The sequence below is a fragment of the Schistocerca gregaria genome, chromosome 2, assembly GCF_023897955.1.
Source record: "Schistocerca gregaria isolate iqSchGreg1 chromosome 2, iqSchGreg1.2, whole genome shotgun sequence".
Taxonomy (NCBI): domain Eukaryota; kingdom Metazoa; phylum Arthropoda; class Insecta; order Orthoptera; family Acrididae; genus Schistocerca; species Schistocerca gregaria.
The window spans coordinates 567,117,746-567,145,713 of NC_064921.1; the positions used below are offsets into that span (position 1 = coordinate 567,117,746).

Genomic DNA, 27,968 nt, shown 5'->3' on the forward strand with positions numbered 1-27,968 from the left:
ACGGCGGCTTGTCAGAGGACTGATGAAACAAATCAGCCCCTTCATAGGTACATGATACTTCAAAGGTGCTGTCCTTTGCATCGAAATTCACACCATGTGCATAGAAAGAACCGGCCAGAGCTTACATCTAGGCGCAAAATTATTCAGAGTATTCCATTATTACGTAATCAGGAGGTATTACAGTCATAAATTTGAAGTTATCTCGAAGGGCGCAGCTTCAATCATACAGAGTAATGGATGCGACCGATGTTCGTGCCTAAGCCAATTCATCTGCCTGTCAACATGTCACGTAATCTTCAGATCTTCACGCGAGAGCAGGCTTTGTACAAACATAACCGAAGCTATCGTAATGTATTTATAATCTCTGAAAACACTTTTCCTGGATTTTCTCGATACGGTAGACACTACAAGACTATTATCGCCCCTCCACCGAGTACTTTATCAGTTTAATGCGCTTTTATGTTCGCTAATTTGTACTTGTATAAAAGGAGCCACGCTCAGTGAGGCATCGCACTGCTCCCGACAAACTGCCGACAATGCGAGCCACGCTGTGCCTTCTGGCCGCCCTGCTGGGTGTCGCCAGCGCCCAGTGGGATCCCAACGTGGTGGACGGCCGCAGCGCCATGGTCCACCTGTTCGAGTGGAAGTGGTCGGACATTGCTGCCGAGTGCGAGCGATTCCTGGCGCCCAAGGGCTACGGCGGCGTACAGGTCAGCTAAAATAACCATTCAATCAACTCAGCACTGCGGTTACCTAATAGCCTAATGTCAGCTTGGCATCGGGTGTTAAAGCAGACTCCTTTTGGATCCCAGATGCAAACATCAATTGCCCTGAAGTAAAGTTTGGCTACTGTCGACGTGACGAATTTGTTGGTGTACAGTCCCATTGTCCATAAAACAGAAATCTATACTATTTGACCAAATCCTTCCGAACATATGTTATTGGACATTAGAGATGGTAATAATTTTGGACGTTCATATTCACCTAAAAAGCGATCCTTCGGTCAGTTCGGACTCTGAGCAAATCACTCCACTTAGGGGCTGTAACTGTCCGCAAACCATTTCCATAAAATTTGCTGCTTTATAAAAGGCTGCAGTGTCATGCTGATGTAAACACTCATATTCTGCAGATGTTCCTCTACAGTACATAGTAGACTATGCTGTAAAACATATTCATATTCTTCCATATTTAGCGTTTTCTTAAGAGCAGTAAGGAGACCAAATACTAACCACGAAATTCACTCCCATGCTGTAACACCACTGACCTGGTTGTCGGCACTACATACGCTGGCAGGTAACGTTCTCCGGCCATTTCCCAGGCGCAAAACCTTTCATCGAAAGTCTGAGTCATGACTCCGGATCACTGTGGTCCGCCGTGAAGCGGCGTCGCTGTTTCCGCCATCTCGAGCATTGCTTAGCACTGACTACATAAATGTGCACTTGTCACTGTCAATGAAATTCACAGCCGTGTAGCTTTATTTTATTTTGAAGGCTACCACATTTAGCATTTCCTATGCTGTCTTCACACCCCATAGCCGGACGGGGTGGCCGAGTGGTTCTAGGTGCTACAGTCTGGAACCGCGTGACCGCCACGGTCGCAGGTTCGAATCCTGCCTCCGGCATGGATATGTGTGATGTTCTTAGGTTAGTTAGGTTTAAGTAGTTCTAAGTTCTAGGGGACTGATGATCTCAGAATTTAAGTCCCATTGTGCTCAGAGCCATTTGAACCATTTGAACCAGGCCCCATACACATATCTCCAAATAAATCAAAATGTCATATAGAGCCATAAATCCCTGGATATCGTGAATTCAATCCTTACATTAGTGCTTCATTCGACGACTTGCTATCAAATTATCGAAGAGGGCGCTAGCGTTACGAGTGAATTAACGACATCCGGAGATATACAGCTCTATATGATATTTTCGTTTATTGCTAGAGATGCATATGGGGCCTGAAGATAGCATAGTAAAATGCTGAAAGTGGTAGATTTCCAAATAAAATAAAATAACATCTTAAATTGCACGGCTGTTGGCGAATTTCATTGAGATTCACAAGTACTTAAACAGCCGATATCCTCTGTCCACGATGGAGCAATAGAGATAGAAATGTGTGGATTATAAGCAGCTGCCGACCATTTTACCCCATTAAATCACTATGCACCCTATTTGTTCCTGCTGGTCTGCTGATAGTACTGTTGAGTACGTTGAGATTTTCACTCTGCAGCGTAGAGTGCACTGATATCAAACTTCCTAGCAGATTAAAACTGTGTGCCGGACCGAAACTCGAACTCGGGACCTTCATATTTCGCGGGCAAGTGCTCTACCATCTGAGCTACCCAAGCACGACCCACGCCCCGTCCTCACAGCTTTACTTCTGCCAATACCTCTTCTCCTAATTTCCAAACCTTACAGAAGCTCTCCTGTAAACCTTGCAGAACTAGCACTCCTGAAAGAAAAGATATTGAGGAGATATGGCTTAGCCACAGCCTGGGGGATGTTTCCTGAATCAGATTTTCGCTTTGGAGTGGAGTGTGCGCTGATATGAAAATTCCTGGCAGATAAAAACTGTGTGCCGGACCGAGACTCTAACTCGGTACCTTTGCCTTTCGCGGGCAAGTGCTCTACCATCTGAGCTAACCAATCTGATGATCAGTGTACACACCATCGTGAATATTTGTTCTGTTGTCACTTTCCCCAATGATCTTAGAAATTCTGATGGAATGTCCCTTGTGCCCTATTCGCTCTCAAGTCTTCCAAAGATCTTTTGAATTCTGATTCTAATATTGGATCCCCTATGCCTTCCATATCGACTCCCATTTCTTCTTCTGTTACGTCATCAGACAAGTCACGCATCTTACAGACTCCTTCAGGGTACTCTTTCCTCCCACTATATCTAGACTGGGCCTCAGCATTTCCCGATTCAGCTTTTCTAGCTTCCCTACCATGTGCAGACATCTGATATTAGACACCTCGACTTGTAGAATGTTATCCTTTAGTTGGTTAATCCATCTTTCTCTCATGGTCATCCGTCACTTTTCAGTTCTCTCCTGGAGATTCAGATAGGGGGCTAGTCTCGAATCTTTTGCCAACGGAGAGATTATTGTGACACTTTTTCAATTACAGGCCACATGTTCTGTGGGTACTCATTATATGTTTGTAATGCCATGGCTTCTTGTTGTCTTCTTTAGCGTCATTGCGTTGATGATTGGTGATTCTTCCTCTCCGTAGGGGCGATTCACATCGCAAGGCAAGCGAGTGCCCTCAACCTCTTTCCGCTCCTCAGCTCTATTTTACCATTGGAAGAATGAGAGTGACTTGTTATGCTAAAAGTCGTCGGCCACCATATCTGTTAATTTTTATTCAAAATTTAAGTAGAATTCACTTATTGCGTTGTTCATTCATTTCTAATGCCTACATTCGGTAGTAACTTTTTCAGATTGTAGTTAAGAAACTCGTTTCATTTACCCAAAAAATAAATCCTGATAAAGGACAGTGTGAAAGAGAAAATATTGAAAAACAGCATTGTGCTTCCTGATAACACTATATCAGTATAAAATAACATGAATCAAATCTCATCAACCGGTTTTAGAGTTTTATTCGATTTTGGTATCCTTGTAGTGTTCTGTGTTAAATTACTTTTCTCAGAGTGCACGAAAGCCCTTCAAAACACTTTTGAAAGCTGGTTTGTAAGGCTACACTTAATATAATTCCAATTATCTCTCTCATTTCCCCGTAATATAGCCGGCACTTGTATTTGTGTTCAATTCCAAAACGGATTACGTATGTCTGTTACAAATGTTTCAGCTAATTACGGACTGAAAGAGGCGGACCCATGGGATTTCATTAATTGGTTTGTATATTAGTTGAACAGAATTTTTTTCTTCGTAATTGCTAATTAGTCTCGTTTTTGTAGCTTGTCCGGAGCATTAACTTCGTTACAACAACAAGAGGCTAAACTGTCAACAGAATATTAAGAACGTAGAAATAAGCCCCGAATTTCACCACGCTCCTTGTTCAGAGTCAACAGACTTTAACACGCTTTTACATCAACACAAAGTATCGTTCTGATATACGAAATTATAGAGTATAACGATAAGCTTTATCCACATTACAATAGAGAAAGACATGAACATGTCTAAGAATGAAATGTAAAATTACAGCGGGTAAATAGAGAGCTCTGGCACTAAGGTCAAACGTGTGTGGTTGTGACTGTTGTTCATTCTTGAAAGAAATGACTGACAGAGATGGAAATTTCAGATGCAAAGCACATGATGTATGTAGGTGACGAAACGCCCTATAACGTTTGAAGTATAACGAATCTTTACTATAGCTACCATTAATTATGGCTCCTTGTTTACTCTATGTATTCTCATTTGAAAGCGACATCATTATTATTGGATATTTAACGAAGGGTGAATCATAAGCTTTACACAGAATGACACCGAGTAGCTTGAAGTCGGGTACTAATATGGGTCAGTCGGGGAAATGTAACATCATTTCGACCAAGAAGATTTTTAACCCTTGAGTCACATTGTGGCTTATCAGTAGTTCTTAAATGTCCATTCTCCTCAGTTAGCTTATAAAATATGCACTTTTACGAATTTCTTGGATAAACTAATGAAAGATACCTGTTTTACAAAGTTACTTATAACCAGTCTTGATTGCAAAATGTTCATTCATAAGACAGGTTTCGGTTCATCTAGAACCATCTTCAAATCTGATATTTCGGTTACTCCGGTCATACGAACAAACACTTTGCAATCAAGACGGCTTATAAGTAACGTTGTAAAATCACTGATTGCGGCTATCCTATCAGACATTATGTTTGTTTTTGCAAAGATACCTGTTTTCTTTTAGTACTGCAAGGTATTGATAAAGAAGCTACGCAAAATATCTCTTTAGTGATTCCCCAACTCCCAATAATGACTGTGCAAGTAGAGGCTACGTTTGCTTGCCCTGCAACAAGTACCAAACACAAAATTTCTGATTAATGGGCCAAATTTATTTAAATATTAATTAAAGCGATAAAAAGCCGCCACCTCAAAGATCATTTGATGATTGAATAAAACACTAATTTATATACTGGACATACAATAATCAGGATAAATTGCATTGAAACATTCCTAAGAGGCGGTGCAAACTGACTGATATAAAGGATCCTGACTATGGAGCGAGATGGCGCTGTGAGATGTAATAACAAATAATACAGCAACAATTCACATTTATTTCCTCATTAACCGTAAGACACATACAGAAGTTAAAATACAATTACTTGGGTTTCCAGCGCCTCCATCGACACATAGTACCTTATACAGCGCACCATCTGGACCGACACATATGTGTCAAGACTGCTAAATTACTGGATTCGATATATCAAGATCACACACACCACGTTCACACTGGTCACTCACACAACGAAAGATAGAATTTAGAAAAAAAGCTTCCCCATTCCACATGGAAACTCACTGGGTCATAGCGCGAGTGCCTTTAATGGTCAATTTTAGAGAAGAAACTCCTCCTCTGAAATTCCGTACAGCTTAATAATTTTGTAAATAAGTTTACCAAACAGGAACACATCTATTTCGTCACGGAACTGAGGCTTCAATTCGAACACGAGAGGTGTTTACGTCGAAAGATCTCATCGAATAAACTGAATGCTGCTGAAATTAACACCGTTACTTGATTGCATTTTTTGGTGCGGCATGATTATCAATGGCACCCACCTAGGTGTCTAACGGAAGGTCAAACAAAGCTCTCACATTTTTCAGCTCAGCAAACAAAGCTACTACTCAGAGCATCTGGGCTCACCGGCGTCCTAGCGAAGAGTAACCGAATCGTCTCTGCCGCCCGTGGTCCACACACGGTGCCCGGAGTGTCTCAGAGAGCGTAAGCGGTTTCTACCTGTACCAACCTCTCAATGGGTGCTGACCAGTGGCCACTAATGCCTCTCTGATCCAACGTAGCCATATTAGAAGCTCTACAAAATGGTTGGCTACACTGCTCTTAACATTCATAGATTCACGCCCGAGGAGTCAAAGTTGCCCTGTCCAAACCGGGGCTTGTCAGTGACGGAATTCCAACAGTCTGCAAATCTTATCTGAAAAAAAGGAAAGCACAGTTTCTTGAATTAGCGAAGGTCTGGAAGAAAGATGTAGTTTTGTCGTGCAAATTTTATTCGAAAAAAAGATGTTCTTAATCAATAGGATTTTGTGCACAGAGTAAAAGCATAGTTTCTTGAAGTACCGAAGATCTGGAACAAAGATGTAATTTTGTCATGTGTTTTTGGTCACATTTCTTGTAATAACTAATTAATAAATTAAACTTAAAATGATGTCCTATTACTCTTTGTGTACATGCCCGAGGAGTAATTTAGCCAAATGTCAGGAAACTCCCTTCATTATTGTGTCAAAAAAATCGTACAAATCGCTTGTTTTATAGGCTGAAAGAGGAGAATGGACTCCTAAATGTCTTAACCCAAGTTAATACTCTGCGAGTTGCTACCCTGTGATTTGTGCGCTTTGTCAGGTGCTGTTGCGCACTTGTATGTTATTAGTGTTAAAAACACCGTTTTGATATCTTGCAAATGTGGTGGAACAAGCAGAACACCAGTGCATCATAGTTACATAACTAGAAATAAAAACGTGTCTGTAACAGATCGATACAGAAGTCATCTGCGTCAGAGGTTTTCGTTTGGAGTAAGTATCTGTGATGAATGTGAAAGAGACCTGAGAAGTCGATCTTCATGAATTACAGAGCATGTCTTTGCTGAAAGGCGCATGTTGCAATTTGGGAAGTGAGACAGTACACATTACGGGATGAAATAAAAGACACTTTGTTTCCATGAGGAAATACTCTTTACGAACTCAGAGCTACCCTTTATCAGCTGAAAAACTAACGTTTGTAGATACTGTAATAGACAGAACTACGCAAATGAATCTGATCTCGCTGAATACAACCTGTAAGAGTAAGAAGTCATTTCGACTGATAAGGATTGGCAGGGTAAATCCTGCTGCGCTCTCTCTTATGGAATAGGAGACGAAAAATTTTCCCAAGATCGTTTAGTCAAATAAGATGCGACTATGACAGCAAATGTCACTGTGTGTTCAGTATCAGAGGGTGCAATATCAGTATATGGGATCAAAGAAGGCAAAAGTGATAATCTCAGGGAAACGGGTTTTAGTCGTACCAGGTCGTCTTTGATGCTGTTGCAACAACAATGCGTGTTTGCAACCTATCGACAGGAGAACTGGAGTACTTGTAGACATTGCATCAAGGACGGGTATTGGTTGACTAAATGTGGATGAATTAATTCTAGTCTGCGAGGTCCTAACGGAGCGTAGAGCTCCGTGCATAGGTTGTTCGGACACTGCATAGGTGTGGATATTTCTGCATATAATGAGATTAATTCGTGGCAAGTATGACACTGCGTTGGCTTTCTCTTTAAACAATGCTCATATTCGTCGGATTGTCGAGAGCTTGCGTGGTGTCTCTAACGTGCCGAATAACAAAATGTAGTGTTTCCGGACGAATGTCGCTTCAAAATCTTCTGCACATACCTGTAAAACGTACCACGGTAGATGTAATGTAGCATAGTGCATTGTTGAGTTCCTAGTGCGCAGATTTTGAGCGACAGTTGGATACGAAATTGGTGACCCCTTGATATCTCGGAAAGTATCCTATGAATTGACCCACTTTCGTCATCTAATTATGTCATAAATTTCTATTCTCCCCAATTCTATTCAGTACCTTCCCCTTAGTTACGAAGTACGGGGTTGGATTATAAGTAGTGGCAACACCGCCGTCACACAATGGATGCGCGTCACATACCATTCCCGCTGTCTGTAGCTGACAGCAGGAGGTCAGTTGAAGGAGTACAGTGACAGGCGACTCCTGTTTTTGAATTAGTGAAAGTGCTGAAAGCCAGTTCGAGGGCACTGACGATATGTTTAGGAAACACAGTGTGCGCGGCTCAGTGTTGAAGTGGCACATAGTCGGAGCACACAACAATGTTTCCTTCTGGCTCTGCATCTTATCATGCTTCATGAATATGCACGAAACTAGACGGTGAAGCCTGTGCAGGAACTCCTGCGTACGTGGTATGTGGGAGTTACTGGAACATCCACCGTTTCATCAGATATGAGTCAGTGCAATAACAACCTGTTTTCCAAAACGAAGGAACCTCTTCATGGCACACTGGAGAAGACATCAACTGCGCCATAGAACAGAGCTTCCAAAACGTCACACAATGTCAAAGCGTTGACGCTGTAGACGTCTTCCATCTCTGTGGTGGAAGGTGACCGACAAGCGTGACGACTACATTGGGAGCATGTATTAGGATGAATGTCTAACGTTTAGTATGAACTATAACCGTGTTGCAACTGCTCTTTATTCAACCCTTGTATATACTTGACTTCTCTGTAGTGACGACAGCCTGATTTGCATCCGATAAGATAAAGTATGTCTTCTCCTACAGCTAGCTTAGTGTTTTATTTATTTTGTGCAAGAAAACGTCGGGGTACATGTGTTAAGGACTATTCAAGCCTTCGTCGACGAAAGACGGGTTCCACTGATTCCTTGGCCTTTACATTCGGCTGATACGGTACCAGTCAAACATGTTACGGATATGTTCGATAGGAAACTTGCTCGTCACGCTCTTCCAGGAGCCATTGTTAATGCTTTGTGCTCCAACACACATTCTTCGTGATGGGAATATATTCAGACAACATTTGATTCCATACCGTCATATTTAGGTATTCTGTTAGAAGCGAGTGTTGATTTGGAAAAATACAGAAATCAGGGGAGAGGTATACCATATAATCCTAAGCATATATGTTTTATAATGCACCTGGTATTTTTATATAAAAATTATCTCACTCACTTTCATCCTTTCTGATAACACAATACTCACAATGTTAATTTTCATCAAGATCAAGAGCAGTTCACTCAGAAACGAAATTCGAAACACGGTCAAAGGGTGGTAAGAGAGGTGAAGGAGCGATTACTATGGATAAGATATATGAACAGTTCTTATAATATGTAATATAAAACGCCGGATCAAAACACAACACGTGCAACAATGGATTTCTGGGAGTTAGTAGCAGCTGGGACGACCCATGATAACATATAATGCCTCATAATTTTACGACTGCGGTTCATCGACCAGGTAGAAAACCTCAGCGGTGGCTTACAAGTACTTCGTTATATCTACTATACAAGCGACATCGGTTAGGGGCGTCACGATTTGCCTCTGGCATTGCCATATGGTATCTGACATCCTGACACGTTTTGAGTTCCACAACTGAAAGCATGACCTGGATAGCTCTCGTCTGTTACGTCTTCCACTTTTAATGGCTTTATTAACGATGTACTTGTCAGTTTTGCGAAACATTAAAACACTTTTACTACGATCAGTAATTTGCTATCTTTCAGGCTCTATATGGAGGTCATGTAACCCTGTTTCATGTTGTAGGGGTACAGTGATTTGGTAGGAGACGATTTCAGAAGCCTGATGCTATGTCATTTCTGTGTTCATCGTCCAGTTGCAAAATGTAAAATGATGTTTCGCTTATGCAACTAATACAGGTTCAAAATTGTTATTACAAACTGAATAAATGAAATAGCAGTATATTGCATGATGTAGCTAAGATGTTTAAAAACGTGTATTCAATGGCTGCCTTCATAGTCCCCATGTTCCCTATCTCGAAACATCCAATAAGGCGTACTGTTTGCCATTTAACTTCTTGCTGCCTCCAATCGAATAAACTTGTACATGAATCCAGCACTTCCCACCCTAAAAACACGCTGTGCAGTTGCATTAATGCGAGCACTTCTAAAATGCCTGAATAAACACCTTTCCTAACGCTGGTGTCTGGGAGATGTGCAGCAAGAGAGTCAGTGAGGTTCTGGAAGGTACCTATGTGGATATGCAGGCTTGCCGGTTCTAGTGGCATGGCCAGATGCGATAGGTTTCTCGGTAGAGGACACATGTCACTACCAGACCGACAGAAGTGGTGCCACAAATTCCGATTGGGTTTAAGTTCAGCGAGTTTGGTGGCCAAGGGAACACGGTAAACTCGTCCTGGTGCTCTTTGAATCACACGTGTACACTGCGAGCTGTGTAACAAGTTGTGCTGGTAGATGCCATCCTGCCAACTAAAAGCAAACTGCATGGAGGTGTGGACATTGCATCAAGGATAGATGCATAATTGTGTTGATTTATTGCTGATTCCAGAATGACGAGATCACCCAGGGAATTTCCAGGCCCTTCCCACGATTGTTGCAGAGTGTTCACTTTTAGGCGTGTCACATCGTACACCCCAGCGGACATCTTTCCAATGGCGCAGAAAACGAGATCTTCTGAAAAGGCCACCTCGCCACTCAGTGGCCGTCCAGTTGGTACATATGGCGTGAAAATCACAGCCTGCGTCACCGATGAACAGGAGTCAGTATGGGTTCAATAACCAGGCGCCTTCTGCGGAGACCCAAACGTAGCTGAACTGTCTTTGAGGAGAGGCTGTTGGTAATCGCTTGGTTCATCTGGGCGGTCAGCTGCTGATCAGCTGCATGTCTATTTGCCTGTACACACCTCCACAGCCATCGTTAAGCCCAGTCATATATGACCCGTGGTGCACACATTTGCCTCGGGGCCGGTTTTGGATGGCGTCATTTTGCCAAGCGCGGTATACTTTAGCAAAGCATCTTGCGAACTTCGTAGTTTAGAAAATTCTTCTATCCATGGCAAGAAAGCCGAAGTTCTATCCTTTTGGACGTCAGGAAAATCGCTTCGTTTGCGCCATATTACAATGACTGCATTGTTTTCCATGCCACACCGACACGCTTTATGAACCCTCCACTTCCAGTGCCGCTACTTGTTGCCAGTATGAGATTTTCACTCTGCAGCGGAGTGTGCGCTGATATGAAACTTCCTGGCAGATTAAAACTGTGTGTCGGACCGAAACTCGAACTCTGGACCTTTGCCTTTCGCGGGCAAATGCTCTACCATCTGAGCTACCGAAGCACGACTCACGCCCGGTACTCACAGCTTTACTTCTGCCAGTATCTCGTCTCCTACCTTCCAAACTTTATAGAAGCTCTCCTGCGAACCTTGCAGAACTAGCACTCCTGAAAGAAAGGATACTTGTGGTCTGTGAGTCATTATTGCACACTGACGTAATATTAATGTGACTGGAATGGCTATTTGTAATTGTTGTTGTTGTGGTCTTCAGTACTGAGACTGATTTGATGCACCTCTCCTGTGCAATGCTCTCTCCTGTGCAAGCTTCTTCATCTCCCTGTACCTACTGCAAGCTACATCCTTCTGAATCTGCTTAGTAGTATATTTATCTCTTGGTCTCCCTCTAGGATTTTTATCCCCCACACTGCCCTCCAGTACTAAACTGGTTATCCCTTGACGCCTCAGAACATGTCCTACAAACCTATCCCTTCTTCTAGTCAAGTTGTGCCACAAATTTCTCTTCTCCCCAATTCTGTTCAGTACCTCCTCATTATATATGTGATCTACCCACCCAATCTTCAGCATTCTTCTGTAGCACCACATTTCGAAAGCTTCTGTTCCCTTCTTGTCTAAGCTATTTATCGTCCGTACATGGCTACACTCCATACAAATACTTTCAGAAAAGATTTCCTAGCACTTAAATCTATACTCGACGTTAACAAACTACTCTTCATCAGAAACTCTTTTCTTGCCATTCCTAATCTACGTCTTATACCCTCACTACTTTTGCCATCATAAGTTATTTTGCTGTCCAAATAGCAAAACACATCTACTACTTTAAGTGTCTCATTTCCTAATCTAATTCCCTCAGCATAACCCGATTTAATTCGGCTACATTCCATTATCCTCGTTTTGCTTTTGTTGGTGTTCATCTTATATCCTTCTTTCAAGACACTGTGCATTCTGTTCAACTGCTCTTCCTGGTCCTTTGCTGTCTCTGACAGAATTACAATATCATCGGCAAACTTGAAAGTTTTTATTTCTTCTCCATCGATTTTATTTCCTACTACGAATTTTTCTTTTGTTTCCTTTACTGCTTGCTCTATATACAGATTGAATAATGTAGGGGATAGGCTACAACTCTGTCTCACTCCCTTCCCAACTACTGCTTCCCTTTCATTCCCCTCCACTCTTATAGCTGCAATCTGGTTTCGTTATAAATTGTAAATAGCCTTTCACTACCTGTATTTTACCCGTGCCACCTTAAGAATGTGAAAGAGAGTATTCCAGTCAACATTGTCAAAAGCTTTCACTAAGTCTACAAATGGTTAGAAACGTAGGTTTATCTTTCCTTAATCTGTCTTCTAAGATAACTCGTAGGATCAGTATTGCCTCACGTGTTCCAACATTTCTACGGAATTCAAACTGATCTTTTATAATTATAATTATATTTTATAATTAATGAGGGAAATTAACTGACTCCGATTAATAGGTCCGTACTGTGCCATGTTTCAGGTGTCCCCACCGAACGAGTACCTGGCCATCACCACCAGCAACAGGCCCTGGTGGGAGCGCTACCAGCCGGTTTCCTACAGGATCATCAGCCGCTCTGGAGACGAAACCGCCTTCACCGACATGGTGAACCGCTGCAACAACGTAGGAGTGCGGTACGTTCCACACTGTCAACTTCGCAGCTCTTTCTTCTCACAAAGAACTAATTATTAGCTTTACCAATTACTATCTTCTGTGCAGGCAAACAGGAAGTTTTCACATTAATCTAGTTTTATTCGATCTACCAGGCAGGTCTAAATTATGGCACACTTTTCAAAGACACTGATAATACTGCGTCGCTCTTCTGGCTTGAGATACGGATGGAAATGCGAGGGTTGGAACTTAAATAGTGGCAACTACTTATTCACAACCTATACAAAATAGTTACATGATTACACCTGTTACTACCCTTCTTCGTAGTCTCCAGCGTTGTGTAGAACCCGTTGCCAGCGATGTGAAAGGCGTAGTATATCATTAGCAGAGCCTGTTCTGTTGATGCTGCGAATGGAGCCGTCTACTGCCTGTCGAATCTCTGGAAGAGTTCTGAAGCGAATGCCAAGAAGTGGTTCCTTCATCATCAGAATCAAATCAAAGTCGCAAGGACTTACGTCCGGGGGTATGATGGATGGTTCACTATTTCCCAGTCCCATCGACCGAACAGAGCAGCCACAGCTTACTCTGTATGCGCCAGCTCACTGTCGTGCAAAATAATGTGTGGGCTGCGCAGAAAGTGTCGCCGCTTATTTGGCGAAACTGGTCACAGCTGCTGCTCCAAAAGCGAACAGTAACACTGTGCATTCACGGTCTTCCGTGGAGAAACGCGATGCGTTAGGATAACATCATCACAGTCGTACACGAGAATCAGCATACCTTTCACCATGCTAGGACTCAGACGCACATTACACTTTCGCGGCGACTCAGAATGACACCATTCGTTGGATTGGCGTTTCAGTTTTGGTTCGTACGATGTTGTCCATGTCTCATCCAGTGATACGATACGGCGTAAGAAAGCCTGCGTATGAACAGCGTCGTAGCGCATCCATTTCGGCATTTCCGTCAAATCATGCGGAACCCATCGTGATGCAATTTTTCGCATGCCGAGGCGTTCCTTCAGGATGCCAAGCACAGTCGTATGCGCTAATCTGGTTTCGTGGGTGAGCTCACGAATCGTATGGCGTCGATCACTGTCCACTAACGCGACAACAGCATGCACTTCTTCTTCAGAGACGCTAGGGCGACCTGCCCGATGCATGTCTGCCGCAGTTTGCCGACTTTCGTTGAAGGCTTTTACCCAACGTGCCACTGTTCTGTATGGAAATGCCGCTTCCCCGCTTGCCTCTTGCAGACCTTGATGACACTGTCGTGCTGTACGACCTCTGGTACAATCAGTCTTGATCCATCTCCGTTGTTCCTTTTTGCAAACGTAGTGACACCGTTACGTTAGACCTCTCGCTCACAAATGGCTGTTCTTCCCTCGTTTGTGGGCACAGGCGGTAACGTGGTGCTATCAGCGACAACAGTAGATTCAATTGCATAGTGTCTCCACAGCAGTGTTGCCACCATTTAAGTTCCAACCTATGTATATTGGATTTTTGGTTCGAGAAACGTTTCTATATTTTTACTTGTCTAATAGATAGGGGCGTTGCCACAAACGGATATCGACCTCAGTATGCTAGGAGAGAAGGTACTGTCGACGGAATTCTCGCGGCATTACCGTTCAACGATTTCAGGAAATTGTGGAAATATAATATAAGGATGTCCCACTACTCGGACGGGCTTCAGCTGCGATGACTCCTGACGAATTTCAGCGGGCTGCACTGCCTGACCAAAATCGATTTACAGAAAGTATCAATGGTATGGTCAACATAAATATCAAAGTGATGTCAATACGAACCACACATGACGCACATGTTTGCGTGTATTCGCTACAGCTGGACAGACGAATGTGGAACCTCTTCTGCTGGGGGCGCGCATTTGTTTTCAACACTCTTCTTACAGCTACACTGCGAAATACAAGTAAAGGCTCGTATTTTTTAAACGTGGCAACTGTCTCCCATTGCATCGCGTGACTTTGGAATTCGCCTCAAAGCTGTCTACGACCTTCCACTGTATGTTGCAAAAGCTTGGCGTCCTACGACGCCCCTCTGAGCTAAGCTTCAAACAGAAAGGCGTCGACACATGCCAAAACCAGGCTACATTTCTGAAGTGCATGGGAAGTATGAGGTGAGGAATGAGGTCACATTAGCGCCTAACGTCACCATAATTCTGTCGAGCGACTCCGTGGCGCACCCCTTTTACCCAAATTTCACCCTTTCTTTTGAGCACCTCTGCTAGCTGAACTGAAGGGGTTTCCTAGTGGCTGGTCGAGGATATCAGACACCGCCGCAAAGCGTTGATACGTAAAAGACCACTCATTACGAGCCACCTGTGTGATAGGCATTCCTTTTGACGCTCCTAGGAGGTCGCATGTGGCCAACAGGTGCTATTTCAGCGCCTCTTAACGGAGTAAATCGAGGAAGTTCAAAGAAGAGCAGCATGTTATGTATTATTACGAAATAAGGGAGGGAGTGTCATGAGCATGATACAGGATTTGGGTTAGGTAACATTAAAACAAAGACGTTTTTCGTTGCGGCTAAATCTGTTCACGAAATTTGGATCACCAACTTTCTCCTCCAAATGCGAAAATATTTTGTTGTCGCCAACCTTCATGGCGAATAATGAACATCATAACAATATAACGGAAATCAGTTCTCACTGAAGGATACAGGCGTTCGTTTTTTTCCGCTCGCTCATCGAGATTGGAATAATAGAGAATTATTGTGAAGGTGGTTCGATGAACTCTCTGTCGGGCACTTAAATGTGATTCGCTGATTGTGCATGTAGATGTAGACTTCGCCACACCCCAGAGGACCGTCAGACACGTTAATCACAAATTTTTATGGGTCTTAGGTACATTGTAGACCGATCTGTCCCCATTATGTGTCTAGCGGGTTTTCATTCGACAGCCCCTAGTTTCCAAGATAATCGATGTTGAAGTTTTATGCGTACCTCTTACATCAGTTACGTTAATCGTGTTTCGACTGACCGAGTAAAGCGCAAGGGCAAATGTTTACAGCTGCTACGCTGGGAGTTTGTGTTCAGTCCCTGCCTGTATTCCTTGTTTTCAGTGTAATGGAACAGAATATCTTTTAACAGTACATGCCACAGAAAATTATTCAAAAATAGTCATTTTATCCGTGATAATTTCACTAACAATTCAGTCAGTACAGCATACTTCCTTTAAACATATATTTCATTTGGGGCTCATAGCTGAAATTTCAAATACCTGGATAGCACCAAGTAGTGTGCACCGATGGACGAATTATTAGCAGCTGCAGAAGGATTCCATAAGAAGGCGAAAGTACTCAGCCTCAAATTTGTCCTCAGTTATGTAATTAATGTCGAACGAATTAGCTGCCGGTACCAATCGACATATAACAGATACCTTGCAGAACAAACAGCGAAAACCTGTCTACATAAGATCACACACTTATTCACAGCACACTATACTGAACTGCGCCAAGAATGATAATCTTTTATGTTTTATTATGTATACAAAAACCATCTGGGATATTTGGTCGCGTTATTCAAAAAAGAATTGACGATTTGACTCACAAATATTAAACTGTAATTGTGATCTGCACGAAATCAAGGATTTTTATGAAGGTGCTATATGAAAGGTTTTTAAAATCTGTTGTTCTTCTGTATGTGGGACTAGAAAAAATGTTTCAAATTATTGATTCGTGGGGGGGAGGGGGGGGACTGACTGATTAACGTTTTACGATCAAATATTTGTAGGTGAGAGACAAGCATGCATCTGCGCCGTTAAAATTCTTTCAGCCATATTTACTTCACTTTGTCAACCCTGTGAAGTTAGCTTTTACTCGCAGCTTAAAAGGTTCTCGAAAAAATTTAAAAATGCTCCCGATTTGCTAAAGGCTAATAGAGAATGCACTTTACGCGAAGACTCCTTAGAAATAAACTCTTCAGTTGTGTATCCTGCTTTGACATAATTCAACAAATAGTTGTGGTCGGCGCCTAATTTGATCGAAGAAAGGACATTCATTTTGAATTTAAACGAACTGTTTTTTCCAATGTCGCTATTGAAACGTCAGTATGTCTGCAAGGAAGCAGCGTTCATTAAACATGCGTGGTACTAAACGCGTATGTGTTTCAGTTGCTTCTATGACAAATACTATCCAGAATTCTGTTCTAACAGAGCAAGAGATGAAGGCGATAGCAAGTAGGACTATTCTGTAATTTATCGGTAACAAATGGAATATGCATTTGAAGTAGCTTTTTCTGTACTGATTGATTTATTGGTTGAATAACTATGGTGAAAGACACTATTTTAAAATAATTTCGCACGACATATACTTTTTAATGACATATTATACTACATAATCGAATAAAGAAAAAGTGGTGCAAGGGCAGGGTTGCAATCCATACCGCCAATATTTTGGCTGTGAAGTTTAGCCGCAGCCCTAGACTCAGTGTTGTAGGTGTACGAGCTAGGCATAACGTTCCAACACTGGTATTTTACGGAAACTCGGGGTCGTCGTATGAATAGCCTATACCATTGCACTGAGAACTGTAGATTTCGACTGCTAAATGTGTGGGAATCAACGAAACGTGGGAAGGGATGGTTTCATTGACGCGCATTGTGCCACACGTAAGCTGTCTTCGTGTCCATTCTGAGTGGCGGTAAGTTTGAAATGTCTTGCTCGGACATGTAACTGAATGGTCTCGAAAGAAGAAAAAGACGGAATTATAGTGACACTTGTTACTGAGGAAATTATGTACAAGTATGCACACATGAAGCTATCGGAATCAAGGATGTCAATAATGGTGTAAAGTGCATTATGTTGATAATTGAGTTAATATCTCTTTCAATTTTGTACGTAATGCAAGTCAATCTCAAAGAAAGAAGGGAAAATGTTATTTCGTATATCCTATTTATGGACAGTGCACTGAGTGTGAGTCTTTCAAATTAATTAGAGAAATTATAATGTTTGTACGGTTTTGATGCATCATTTGTGTTGCCTGATCACAACGGGAAATACATACGTTATTCAGTAAAGTCCCAAAGAAAGTCAGCATCATCAGACCGTGTTCTTTTGCGGCAGCTATTATGATTAGCTGTCCTTATGCTACTTGTCTCACGTGCTCAGCAGGAAACCATTATTCTTTGATACAAATTAGCAAGAGATGCCTAACGAGTTTTAATCGCTACTTTAGAGAGAAACTCATAAAATTTTTTTGACATTTGTGGTCATTATATTAATTGTTGTTGTGATTATCTGTGCGGTGCTGTAAAAGAGTGTGTATAGTGAACTCACGATCACTATCTTTTGATTTGCAGCATCTACGTGGACGCTGTGATCAACCACATGAGCGCCACGCAGGGCGGTCTGAGCGGTGTCGGGGGCAGCAACCCCACGGCCTACAACTACCCAGACGTTCCGTACGGACAGAACGACTTCCACTATCCTCCCTGCAGCATTACCAACTACAACGACGCCACCAACGTATGATTATCCATGTTTTTTTTCCTTATTTAAATATCATATCTCCCTCTTTTGTTAAGACACATACATCACACATTGCTGTATAAATCCACCTTTTATCGTAACATGAGAACACAGTTTCACGGTCTGTTGCCTTAAGCTCAAAATTTACATTTGAATCCCGATAGGGAGGATGTAAGTACTCTCTACGCTGCTCGCCACTCACAAGACTCATACATAATTAGAGTCTCTGGCCGAAGCGCTGAAAAATTCAACTTGGATTCGAGCTACTACTAAGATTCTAAAGTAACTGTCTTTCGTTGGCAACGTTCATTCTGTCCTTGCCTCTTGCCTCAAGTACCTATCCCTAGTTGAGCAAAAATGGTCCACAAATGTGTAATAATAGGGAATGGAGGTCACTAAATTCAAGATGCAATGTGTATACGATTTTTGTATTTTCTGCTGCGGAGGATGTTTCAGTACTTCGGCGACAAACTTTGAGGCACAGACAGCATACACAGAGGGACAAGGCCCATCAGCAGCATATACTTCTTATGGCATCATATATGAGCTAAATTCATACGTGAGTGGGGTAGAGGGTTGTAGGAGTACAATTTTAGGAGTTTCACGACGTTCAAGCCCTGTAACTACCCGATTTCATACCTAGTATGGAAATATACAACAGTCTCTTTATCAAAATATTTTGCCGTCATCTAGACGTATGAGGTCTACTCATCTAATAATGTGTAGTGTGCATAGAATACCGAAAAATTATGTGTTCTGATGAAGAATCTGTTGTAAAAATTCCATTTGGTACTACGAGAACCCAAATGCGATTGCCATTAGTTTTCAACAGCGCTTCCGTGAACATTTCGTCTGAATGTTTGCAGTCGTTTTCTCAGACGTGAGCGTCTGCCATCACATTTAACTGCAGCAATTTACCACAGAATTATGCATTCAGAACACATGGATCTGTTGAACGCAGCACTGCTTGCTAATTAAAGTTCTAGTGTGACAGAGCTCCAGTGTAGCCACTGCTGCAACGCAAACATATCTATGTACTTGGGTACGTCACGGGAAGGGTTCAAGGGACCGTGGATGGTTTGCGGGGAGGGTAGAGGAGTTAATTGGACGTGCAGGACATTTGATGTTGACAGCGGTGTCTCCTGATTCAGCATCGAATTTATTTTTTTTCTTTTCCCAGCTGTCGCGATGTCTTAAGATCCATAATCTTAGTTGTTATCATAAATGGAAAAACATCCTCTGGATCACAGTTCCATCTGTTGTCAGCTATCGTTTTCAATGTGTCTTCCATATCATCCTCAGATCCACCTTGTGGCGCCAGACGTCGACTTGATCTGCGGTGCACACTGGAAGATAGTTCTCAATAAGACAAAACATGTCTTTTTGTGTTTCTTTGCGGCGCATCAAAATGGTTCAAATGGCTCTGAGCACTATGGGACTTAACATCTATGGTCATCAGTTCCCTAGAACTTAGAACTACTTAAACCTAACTAACCTAAGGACAACACACAACACCCAGCCATCACGAGGCAGAGAAAATCCCTGACTCCACCGGGAATCGAACCCGGGAACCCGGGCGCGGGGACATCAAAATTGTTTTTTTCCTCTTCTCTATCAGAGCTATAGCTGAAAATGTGCAATCATCTGACGCTATAGTCTGGAACCGCGTGACCGCTATGGTCGCAGGTTCGAATCCTGCCTAGGGCTTGGATGTGTGTGATGTCCATAGGTTACTTAGGTTTAAGTAGTTCTAAGTTCTAGGGGACTGATGACCTCAGAAGTTAAGTCCCATAGTGCTCAGAGCCATTTGAACAATTTTTTGCAATCATCTAACGAGACTACAGACTGTTCCAACACCAGTCCTAAATCTATTACAAAAAGTCTATAACAGGATGGAAGTTGTGCGGTGTGGTCGTTATAATTTCTCTGAATCTCTGGAAATTTCAAGCGTTCAACTAAAAAAGAAATTCATTACGCTGTATATGTTATGATTCTCGAGGTTACTTAATTATGTTCAGAAACATATCAACACTTGCCACTTTACTTAACCACCATTACGAAAAAAAAAACAACTTCGAACATATGTATATTATCTTTATTATTATTAGTGGTAGAAGTCCTACATTCCACCAAACTAACAGTGAAATTGTGCCATAATATTCTTTTTCCCAGCTCCGTTCAGTACCTCTTCATTAGATACCGGATCTACTCATATAATTTTCAGCTTTCTTCTTTAGCACCACATGTAAAAATTTTGATTCCTTTCTTGTCTGAAGTATCTTTCGAATTTAACTTCCGTCCAAGGCTTCACTTCGAAAAATACTTTTAGAAAAGACCTAACATTTATATTTATAGTCGACGCTAGCGAAGTTCTGTTTTCAAAGACCCTACATTGCTATTGCCACTCTCCATTTGGTATTCTACTCGTACTTATTTCACGCATCGTCGATCATTTTGCTGTCCTAATTGTAAATTTCATCTAATACTTTTAATGCCTTGTTTCCTAATTTAATTCTCCCAGCATTACCTGATTTAGTTAAACTACTACGTACTAGTACATACATTCACGTTATAAGTTTTTTTCAAGGCATTGTTCATTCCATTCAACTGCTCTTACAAGTCCTTCGTTTCTGACAGAATAGCAATGACACTATCCAACTTTAAAGCTTTGATCGGTTCACTCTGAACTAAGGTTTCCTTTCTAAATTTCTCCTTTACTGTCTACAGCGTTATCTAAAATCTGACATTGCATAGTTGCATGCTTAATTTTTCCGTTTTGTTTTCTTTCAACAATTCGTGTGTTAAATTGGAAACTATGTCTATTTCAGTGTAACTTTAAATGAAATTAATTACTTAACTTTACTCTGTACACTGGATTTTATGTAAACTAATCATGATTGAGCAGTCGTTAAGATATTGGTTCATATAACTTTTTTGTGATTTCCCTGAATCACTTTCTCTAATGAATCGTTGTATGTGTGAAATCTAGTACCAGTTCAAGCTTTTCTTTTATGAAGAGAGCATTTAATTTTTTGTTGCAACTGAAATACGATAACTGCGAGATCTCTTAATCACAATGGCCGGAATGTTGTTATACGTCGCCGAGCATCAAAAAGCCTGACATTTTCCATTTTACGTATTCATCATTCATGAATACACATGCGTTATTTATAAAGACCTCTTAAGATGGCTGCACATGAAACGTCCATTTGTTCCTCTGGCTAGTGGCATAACCTTAATAATTGTTAAACTTCGGGGTTCTTGATGAATAAGAACGTCGATATAAAAATGGTTAAGTTCAAAGCGGGTTAATGGGCGAATGACAAATATAGTTCTTCTGACTAGCCATAGAATTAATAAAGAAGACTCTGATTTACAGAACATGAAAAAGATGACGACAAATAGTTTCATATTGAGATAAATATTTGCGGTACTACACAAATCGAAAAAAGTTTTGCATCACCTCGGTTCCGAGAGTTCCGGAATCTGTAGAGAAAATTCGAATAGAGATCAACATAAACATCATTTCCGCTATTTTTATTGTTAATGAAAACCACACATTGCATGTTGTACTACCGTACAGCGAGACCTTCAGAGGCGGTGGTCCAGATTGCTGTACACACCGGTACCTCTAATACCCAGTAGCAAGTCCTCTTGCATTGATGCATGTCTGTATTCGTCGTGACATACTATACACAAGTTTATAAAGGCACTGTTGGTCCAAATTATCCCACTCCTCAACGGCGATTCGGTGTAGATCCCTCAGAGTGGTTGGAGGGTCACGTCGTCCATAGACTGCTCTTTTAAATCTACCATCGGCATGTTCGATAGGGTTCATGTCTGGAGAACATGCTGGCCACTCTAGTCGAGCGATGTCGTTATCATTCACAAAATGTGCACGATGGGGGCGCGAACTGTCGTCCATGAAGACGAATGCCTCCCCAATATGCTGCCGATAGTGTTGCACTATCGGTCGGAGGATGGAATTCATGCATCGTGCAGCCGTTACGGCGCCTTCCATGACCACCAGTGGCGTACGTCGGTCACAAGTAATGCCACCCCAAAACATCAGGGAACCTCCACCTTGCTGCAATCGCTGGATAATATGTCTAAGGCGTTCGGCCTGACCGGGTTGTCTCCAAACATGTCTCCGACGATTTTCTGGTTGAAGGCATATGCGACACTCATCGGTGAAGCGGACGTGATGCTAATTCTGAGCGGTCCATTCGGCATGTTGTTGGGCCCAACTGTATGGTGTCGTGTTTGCAAAGATGGGCCTCACCATGGACGTCGGGAGTGAAGTTGCGCATCATGCAGCCTAATGCGCACAGTTTGAGTCGTAACAAGACGTCCTGTGGCTGCACGAAAAGCATTATTCAACATGTTGGCGCTGCTGTCACGGTTCCTCCGAGCCATAATCCTTATGTAGCCATCATCAATTGCAGTAGTAGCCCTTGGGCGGCATGAGCGGGTCATATCATCGACAGTTCCTGTCTGTCTGTGTCTCCTCTAAGCCCGAACAACATCGCTTTGGTTCACCCCGAGACACCTGGATAGTTCCCTTGTTGAGAACTGTTCCTGGCACAGAGTAACAATACGGACGCGATCGAACCGCGGTATTGACCATGTAGCCATGATTGAACTACTGACAACATGAGCCGTGTACCTCCTTCCTGGTGGAAGTCAGGAACTGATGGACTGGCGAACCCCCTCCATCTAATAGATGCTGTTCATGCATGGTTGTTTACATCTTTTGGGGGGTTTAGTGACATCTCTGAGCAGTCAAGGGGACTGTGTCTGTGGTACAATGTCCACAGTCAACGCCTATCTTCAGGAGTTCTGGGAACCGGGGTGATGCAAAACATTTTTTGATGTGTGTGTTTCGAGCAATGAGCTTGATGGCTTTGTAGATAGTCGTCATTGGGAATAAGTTTGGCTGCAAGTTGAGATATACTAGTTACTATCAGTACTACACTTCCAGTCGTTCACTAAGCTGCAACGAAATCGCCCTAATTCGGTACAGTGCAAGGATATCGTACAATGTAATCTTCAACATGCAGTTCGTTTTGTTACAGCAAGAACATTATTCAGGCACAACAGCTTTCACAAAATGTCTTTTCAAAATATTCCTCCTGTCTGTATGTGAAAGATAAGACACAGAGAGAGAGAGAGAGAGAGAGAGAGAGAGAGAGAGAGAGGGAGGGAGGGAGACAGAGAGAGAGAGAGAGAGAGAGAGTTTCCAAACTGAGTGACCATACAGTAATGAAGGATTGGAAACATAATGGCAAATGAGTTTAATTTCAATCTTTTGCAGGTACGCAATTGTGAACTGTCTGGACTTCAGGATTTGAATGATGGGTCAGAATACGTACGTGGGAAGATTTCAGACTACATGAACAGCCTGATAAATATTGGCGTCGCTGGTTTTAGGTAATGTAAAAACTGACATAGCATAAGAAATTTTCTACGTGATTCTGCGCTGTAGCTTGCTATTATATTTCCAAGTTCCACAAACAGCTACGTAATGTAGATATCTATGTACGAAAATCCTCACCAAAAAATTACTTTTTGTCGTCCTGTTTATAGTAGAAAGGAACAAAAAATGTTCGTTCAAATGGGAGACACTTCAGTTTCAGCGCCCACAGTTAAGCTGTAGAGTTACGAAACACTAGAAAATATTATCTTTTTTCTATAACCATATTACGTTTTTCTACTATTCTGTTTAGTCATCTCCTGTCACTTATTAATGCTCAATAGATTTTCCCATAAAAAGATATTACTTTTGAAAAACACTAGTGAATTGCCAAGTCAAATATTTTGAATGCGTAGTTGTTATTTTAAAACCCAAGAAATCAGTTTCGCGGTACGATTTTACTTCTTTAATGATACGTGAAATGTGTACTCGTTATGGTTAGACGTAGTTGTTCAATAAAATATTTGTAACTCCCTTGCAGGATTGATGCAGCCAAGCACATGTGGCCGGACAACCTCGCAATGATCTACGGCGCTTTGAACGATCTCAACAGCAACTACTTTGGTAGCGGCAAGAGGCCGTTCATCTACCAGGAAGTTATTGACCCAGGTAGGCAGATACGCGTTATTTAAGGCTTTTTTTTTCTCAGTTCAGCAAAGTTTAATGTTTCGTTACTTATCAGTACTGTTACTTTCCAGGAACCGAAGCTGTGAAGAAAACTGAATACATCGGCATGGGAAGAGTCTGTGAATTTACGTATGGATCGTCGCTCTCAAACTGCTTTAGGAGGAACAACCAAATGAAGTGGCTTGTCAACTTTGGTAATTAAGAAAGCGCTAAAATCTCAGTTGTTCAGTAGCCTTTATTAGAACTTCGTAACTTTCGTCTCTGAGAAAGAATCGCGTCCAGACAATTGAAGATCCATCACTGAAATTTTCTTCTAGTTAGTAAGTGTTTTATGTAAATTAGGTGGAAATCATAGGTAAAAAAAAAATAGCTCTGAGCACTATGAGACTTAACTGCTGAGGTAATCAGTCCCTTAGAACTTAGAACTACTTAAACCTAACTAACTTAAGGACGTCACACACATCCATGCCCGAGGCAGGATTCGAACCTGCTACCGTAGCGGTCGCACGGTTCCAGATTTTAGCGCTTATAACGGCTCGGCCACTCCGGCCGGCAAAATCAGTATATTACCGAAAAATAATTTCATCAGTGTGAAAGTAGTGGAAAAACACTAAATGAGCTACCATGACGCTGTGAGATACTGAGTTTGATAGTTGGATGCAGTGAGGCTGAGTAAAAAGACACATTTTAGCATTTATGAAACTGTTTTTACCCACTGAGCACAGATCTGGAATAGCGTAAAACTTAATTTTTACAAAAAGGGAGGATACCAGTTTCATGTCAAGCAGAAACTATGCAGGAGTGGTTGGAGTCAGGAAAACCAATATAAGTCTACTGACTGCTCTGGACTATACCGTTCAGCTAGCTGACGGCTAAGCATAATGGTCATATAAATCTTCCATATAACGTAGTACGGTGATATTACGAGAAAAGTAGTTCTTCTCGATTCGGCACTAAGCAACATTTATTTCGTATTACCACAAATCAGACGCAGTTATAATTAAATTTCTCTACTGCTGAGGACTGCAATGAAAAACGAATGATTGTAGGATAATGAAACCTTGTGCAAACTTCTGTGAGCACATGCTGAAGAGAAATAACACATAAAGTGTGCTTCATCACTCCACAGTGGTCCAAGGCCACATGACGCCTACTTCAAGCCTCGGAAAAAACATAAGACCAAGGTCTACTCGAATGTCCACATCACGTGGAAACAGTTGATGGTGAATGTAAAATTTGTACGGACACAAGTTTGCAATTGTTCGCAGTACTTTTCGAACTTTGGACCATGGCTAGTCCACCTGTCGTGACACAGCTCAGCACTGCTTGCAAATCGCTCATTGCATCCAGCATTCTCGGCCGTGGCAACACTAATTTCTTCAACACTGTGTGGCGCACTTGGGCGTCGGCCTCTCCCAGGAGCAATTCCCAAATCGCCAGTTAATTCGAAGTTCCGGACCGTGTTCTTACACCTAATTGAGGAGAGAGGACGTCTGCGTTTTCCTTTAATACGTCAATACTCACGAAGAGAATGAGCACTGATAATGAAGCTTTCCGAACAAAGCCCTGCTGGCCCTGAGCAGACGCATGTTGGCCGTCTGCAACTGCAGTGCACACTGATGCTCGTGTTTCTTCACTACGCCATACCAGTGCCGGTGCCTCACGGCAAGTCATGCAACTACCACCGCTAACAATTCAAATCATGCAGCGCACAGTCTGAACATCATTCCTACAAAGTTGGATACCCACGCGATAAATAGTTTTCCGTTCAAAAAATGGTTCAAATGGCTCTGAGCACTATGGGACTTGACATCTGAGGTCATCAGTCCCCTAGAGCTTAGAACTACTTAAACCTAACTAACCTAAGGATATCACACACATCCATGCCCGAGGCAGGATTCGAACCTGCGACCGTAGCGGTCGCGCGGTTCCAGACTGAAGTGCCTAGAACCGCTCGGCCACACCGGCCGGCTTAATTTTCCTTTTTCAATGGCTCAAGTAGCGGAAGCTTAACTATAACCACCCTATTTACATCACTTAGTTAACTCCATAATAAATATTGAAGTTGTATCCTAATTTTTCTGAGAGTTTAAAAAGATGAAATAGACTTTCTTTGTGTCTTCCTACACTCTCTACATTTAGAGTCCATACATAGGATCGACAGTAAAATTGTATCCTTACAAGAAATAATGTTGATGCCAAAAGTACTTTTTTTAAACTATTTTACGTTAATGGTAACCTGTTCAGTCTTGACTGCTCATTCGACAAATGTCTTTCTTGACATAGGTTCTTGCTGCACTTGGCATCTCTGCAGACACCTAAGAAAACATGTGATGCTCTGACGATGAGTTTCAAGACTGAAACCGGTACTATTAAAATTAATATTTGAAAAAATATTTCGGCTATCAAAACTTCTTACCTCTGGTTGTCCGCCACGATAGCTGAATGGCCTAAGGGAAGCGGGTTCGATTCTCGGCTGGGTCGGGGATTTTCCCCGCTCAGGGAGTGAGTGTTGTACTATTTTTCGTCATCATTTCATCCCCATCCGGCGCGCAGGTACCCCCGTGTGGCGTTGAATGTAGTAAGACCTGCACCAAGGCGGCCGGACCTGTCCCATAAGGGGCCTCCCGGCCAATGACGCCAAACGCTCATTTCCATTTCCACCTCTTGTTAATTTCATATAGACCTCTACGCTTCCAATAATGTTGTCGAAAATCATTAGTTCAATTTCTGTCTGATTCTTGAAAGAGTACTATACGTATTTCAGGTGAGGAATGGGGCATGGTCAACGGGAACAACGCACTGGTTTTCATCGACAACCACGACAACCAGAGGGGCCACGGAGGCGGTGGTAACGTCCTTACTTTCCAGGAGCCGAGGCTTTACAAGGTGAGACATTCCGTTCGTTCATAACTGAATTTTCTTCGATATTATCGCTCTGCTCTTGCACAGAGTCCAACTATTCACATCTGATTAAAGTTACTTACGACTGGTGGCACCTTGTAATGACTTCTCAGTAATTGCTGCAGTCCTGGTCCCTGTTTTCCCGTAAGTGATTTCGTGCAACAACTCATTCTTTCGGCAATGAGGACAGCGCTGACTGATTTACTGAAGCCTTCTGTTCTATTATATTTAATACTTTCCCAACAGTGTGCCGTACAGAAAAGGAATATGGTTCCTTGAGTATGTGACGTACTGATATATGATTCCACTGAGGTCATAGGAAAATAAAAGTAACTGGTTTTAAGAGCACAGTTGATTTGTTCAACTAGCACCATAAATTACGACAAACATATTACTTCGGTTTTGTTGTTGGTTAATTAGACAAATGACCATGACTCTGGAGATATAGTTTCTAACAACCCTGCCACAACAAAGGTCAAAAATTAATTATGATCGTAGTGTTGCTCACGCTGCTAAATATTGCATTTTCGGACAACGACGAAGTTATATTATGTGGCAGGTGTCATTAGAGCACAGTTAATAAACTCATTTCTTGAAATAATGGATAAACTAGGCATTCATCTTTTCGTGTTTCCCACGCTGGTCTCGTTGTGAACTCATGGCTCAATCGTTAAAAATCTAGGTAGTGATGATTCCAAGCTCGGATCAAAGAGGCCTGGGTGTTATTCTGCGATATTCAAAAGTTTTATACACGTGTTTCATAAATCATTCTTGAAGATTAAACTTTTGCAAGATAGGACAATGGTGATGTAAAAAGTAATCAGCATTCCGAATTTAAGTTACACTTCTTTTTTTATTACTTTAGTTGCAGTATTACGTAACTCGTTCCA

General features: G+C 42.0%; 1 protein-coding gene across 1 annotated transcript in view; it reads left to right on the forward strand.

The window, feature by feature from the left end:
- The first annotated feature begins 448 nt into the window (after positions 1–448).
- The window catches only part of LOC126332649 (alpha-amylase-like), a 40,261-nt gene continuing 12,741 nt past the window's right edge, over positions 449–27,968 (forward strand). The window contains exons 1-7 of the mRNA XM_049996625.1: positions 449–710; positions 12,469–12,620; positions 17,906–18,071; positions 23,389–23,504; positions 24,029–24,156; positions 24,246–24,368; positions 26,942–27,063. Of these exons, the coding sequence (XP_049852582.1) occupies positions 537–710; positions 12,469–12,620; positions 17,906–18,071; positions 23,389–23,504; positions 24,029–24,156; positions 24,246–24,368; positions 26,942–27,063 (981 nt within the window). The 5' untranslated portion in view covers positions 449–536. The remainder of the gene's footprint in view (positions 711–12,468; positions 12,621–17,905; positions 18,072–23,388; positions 23,505–24,028; positions 24,157–24,245; positions 24,369–26,941; positions 27,064–27,968) is intronic.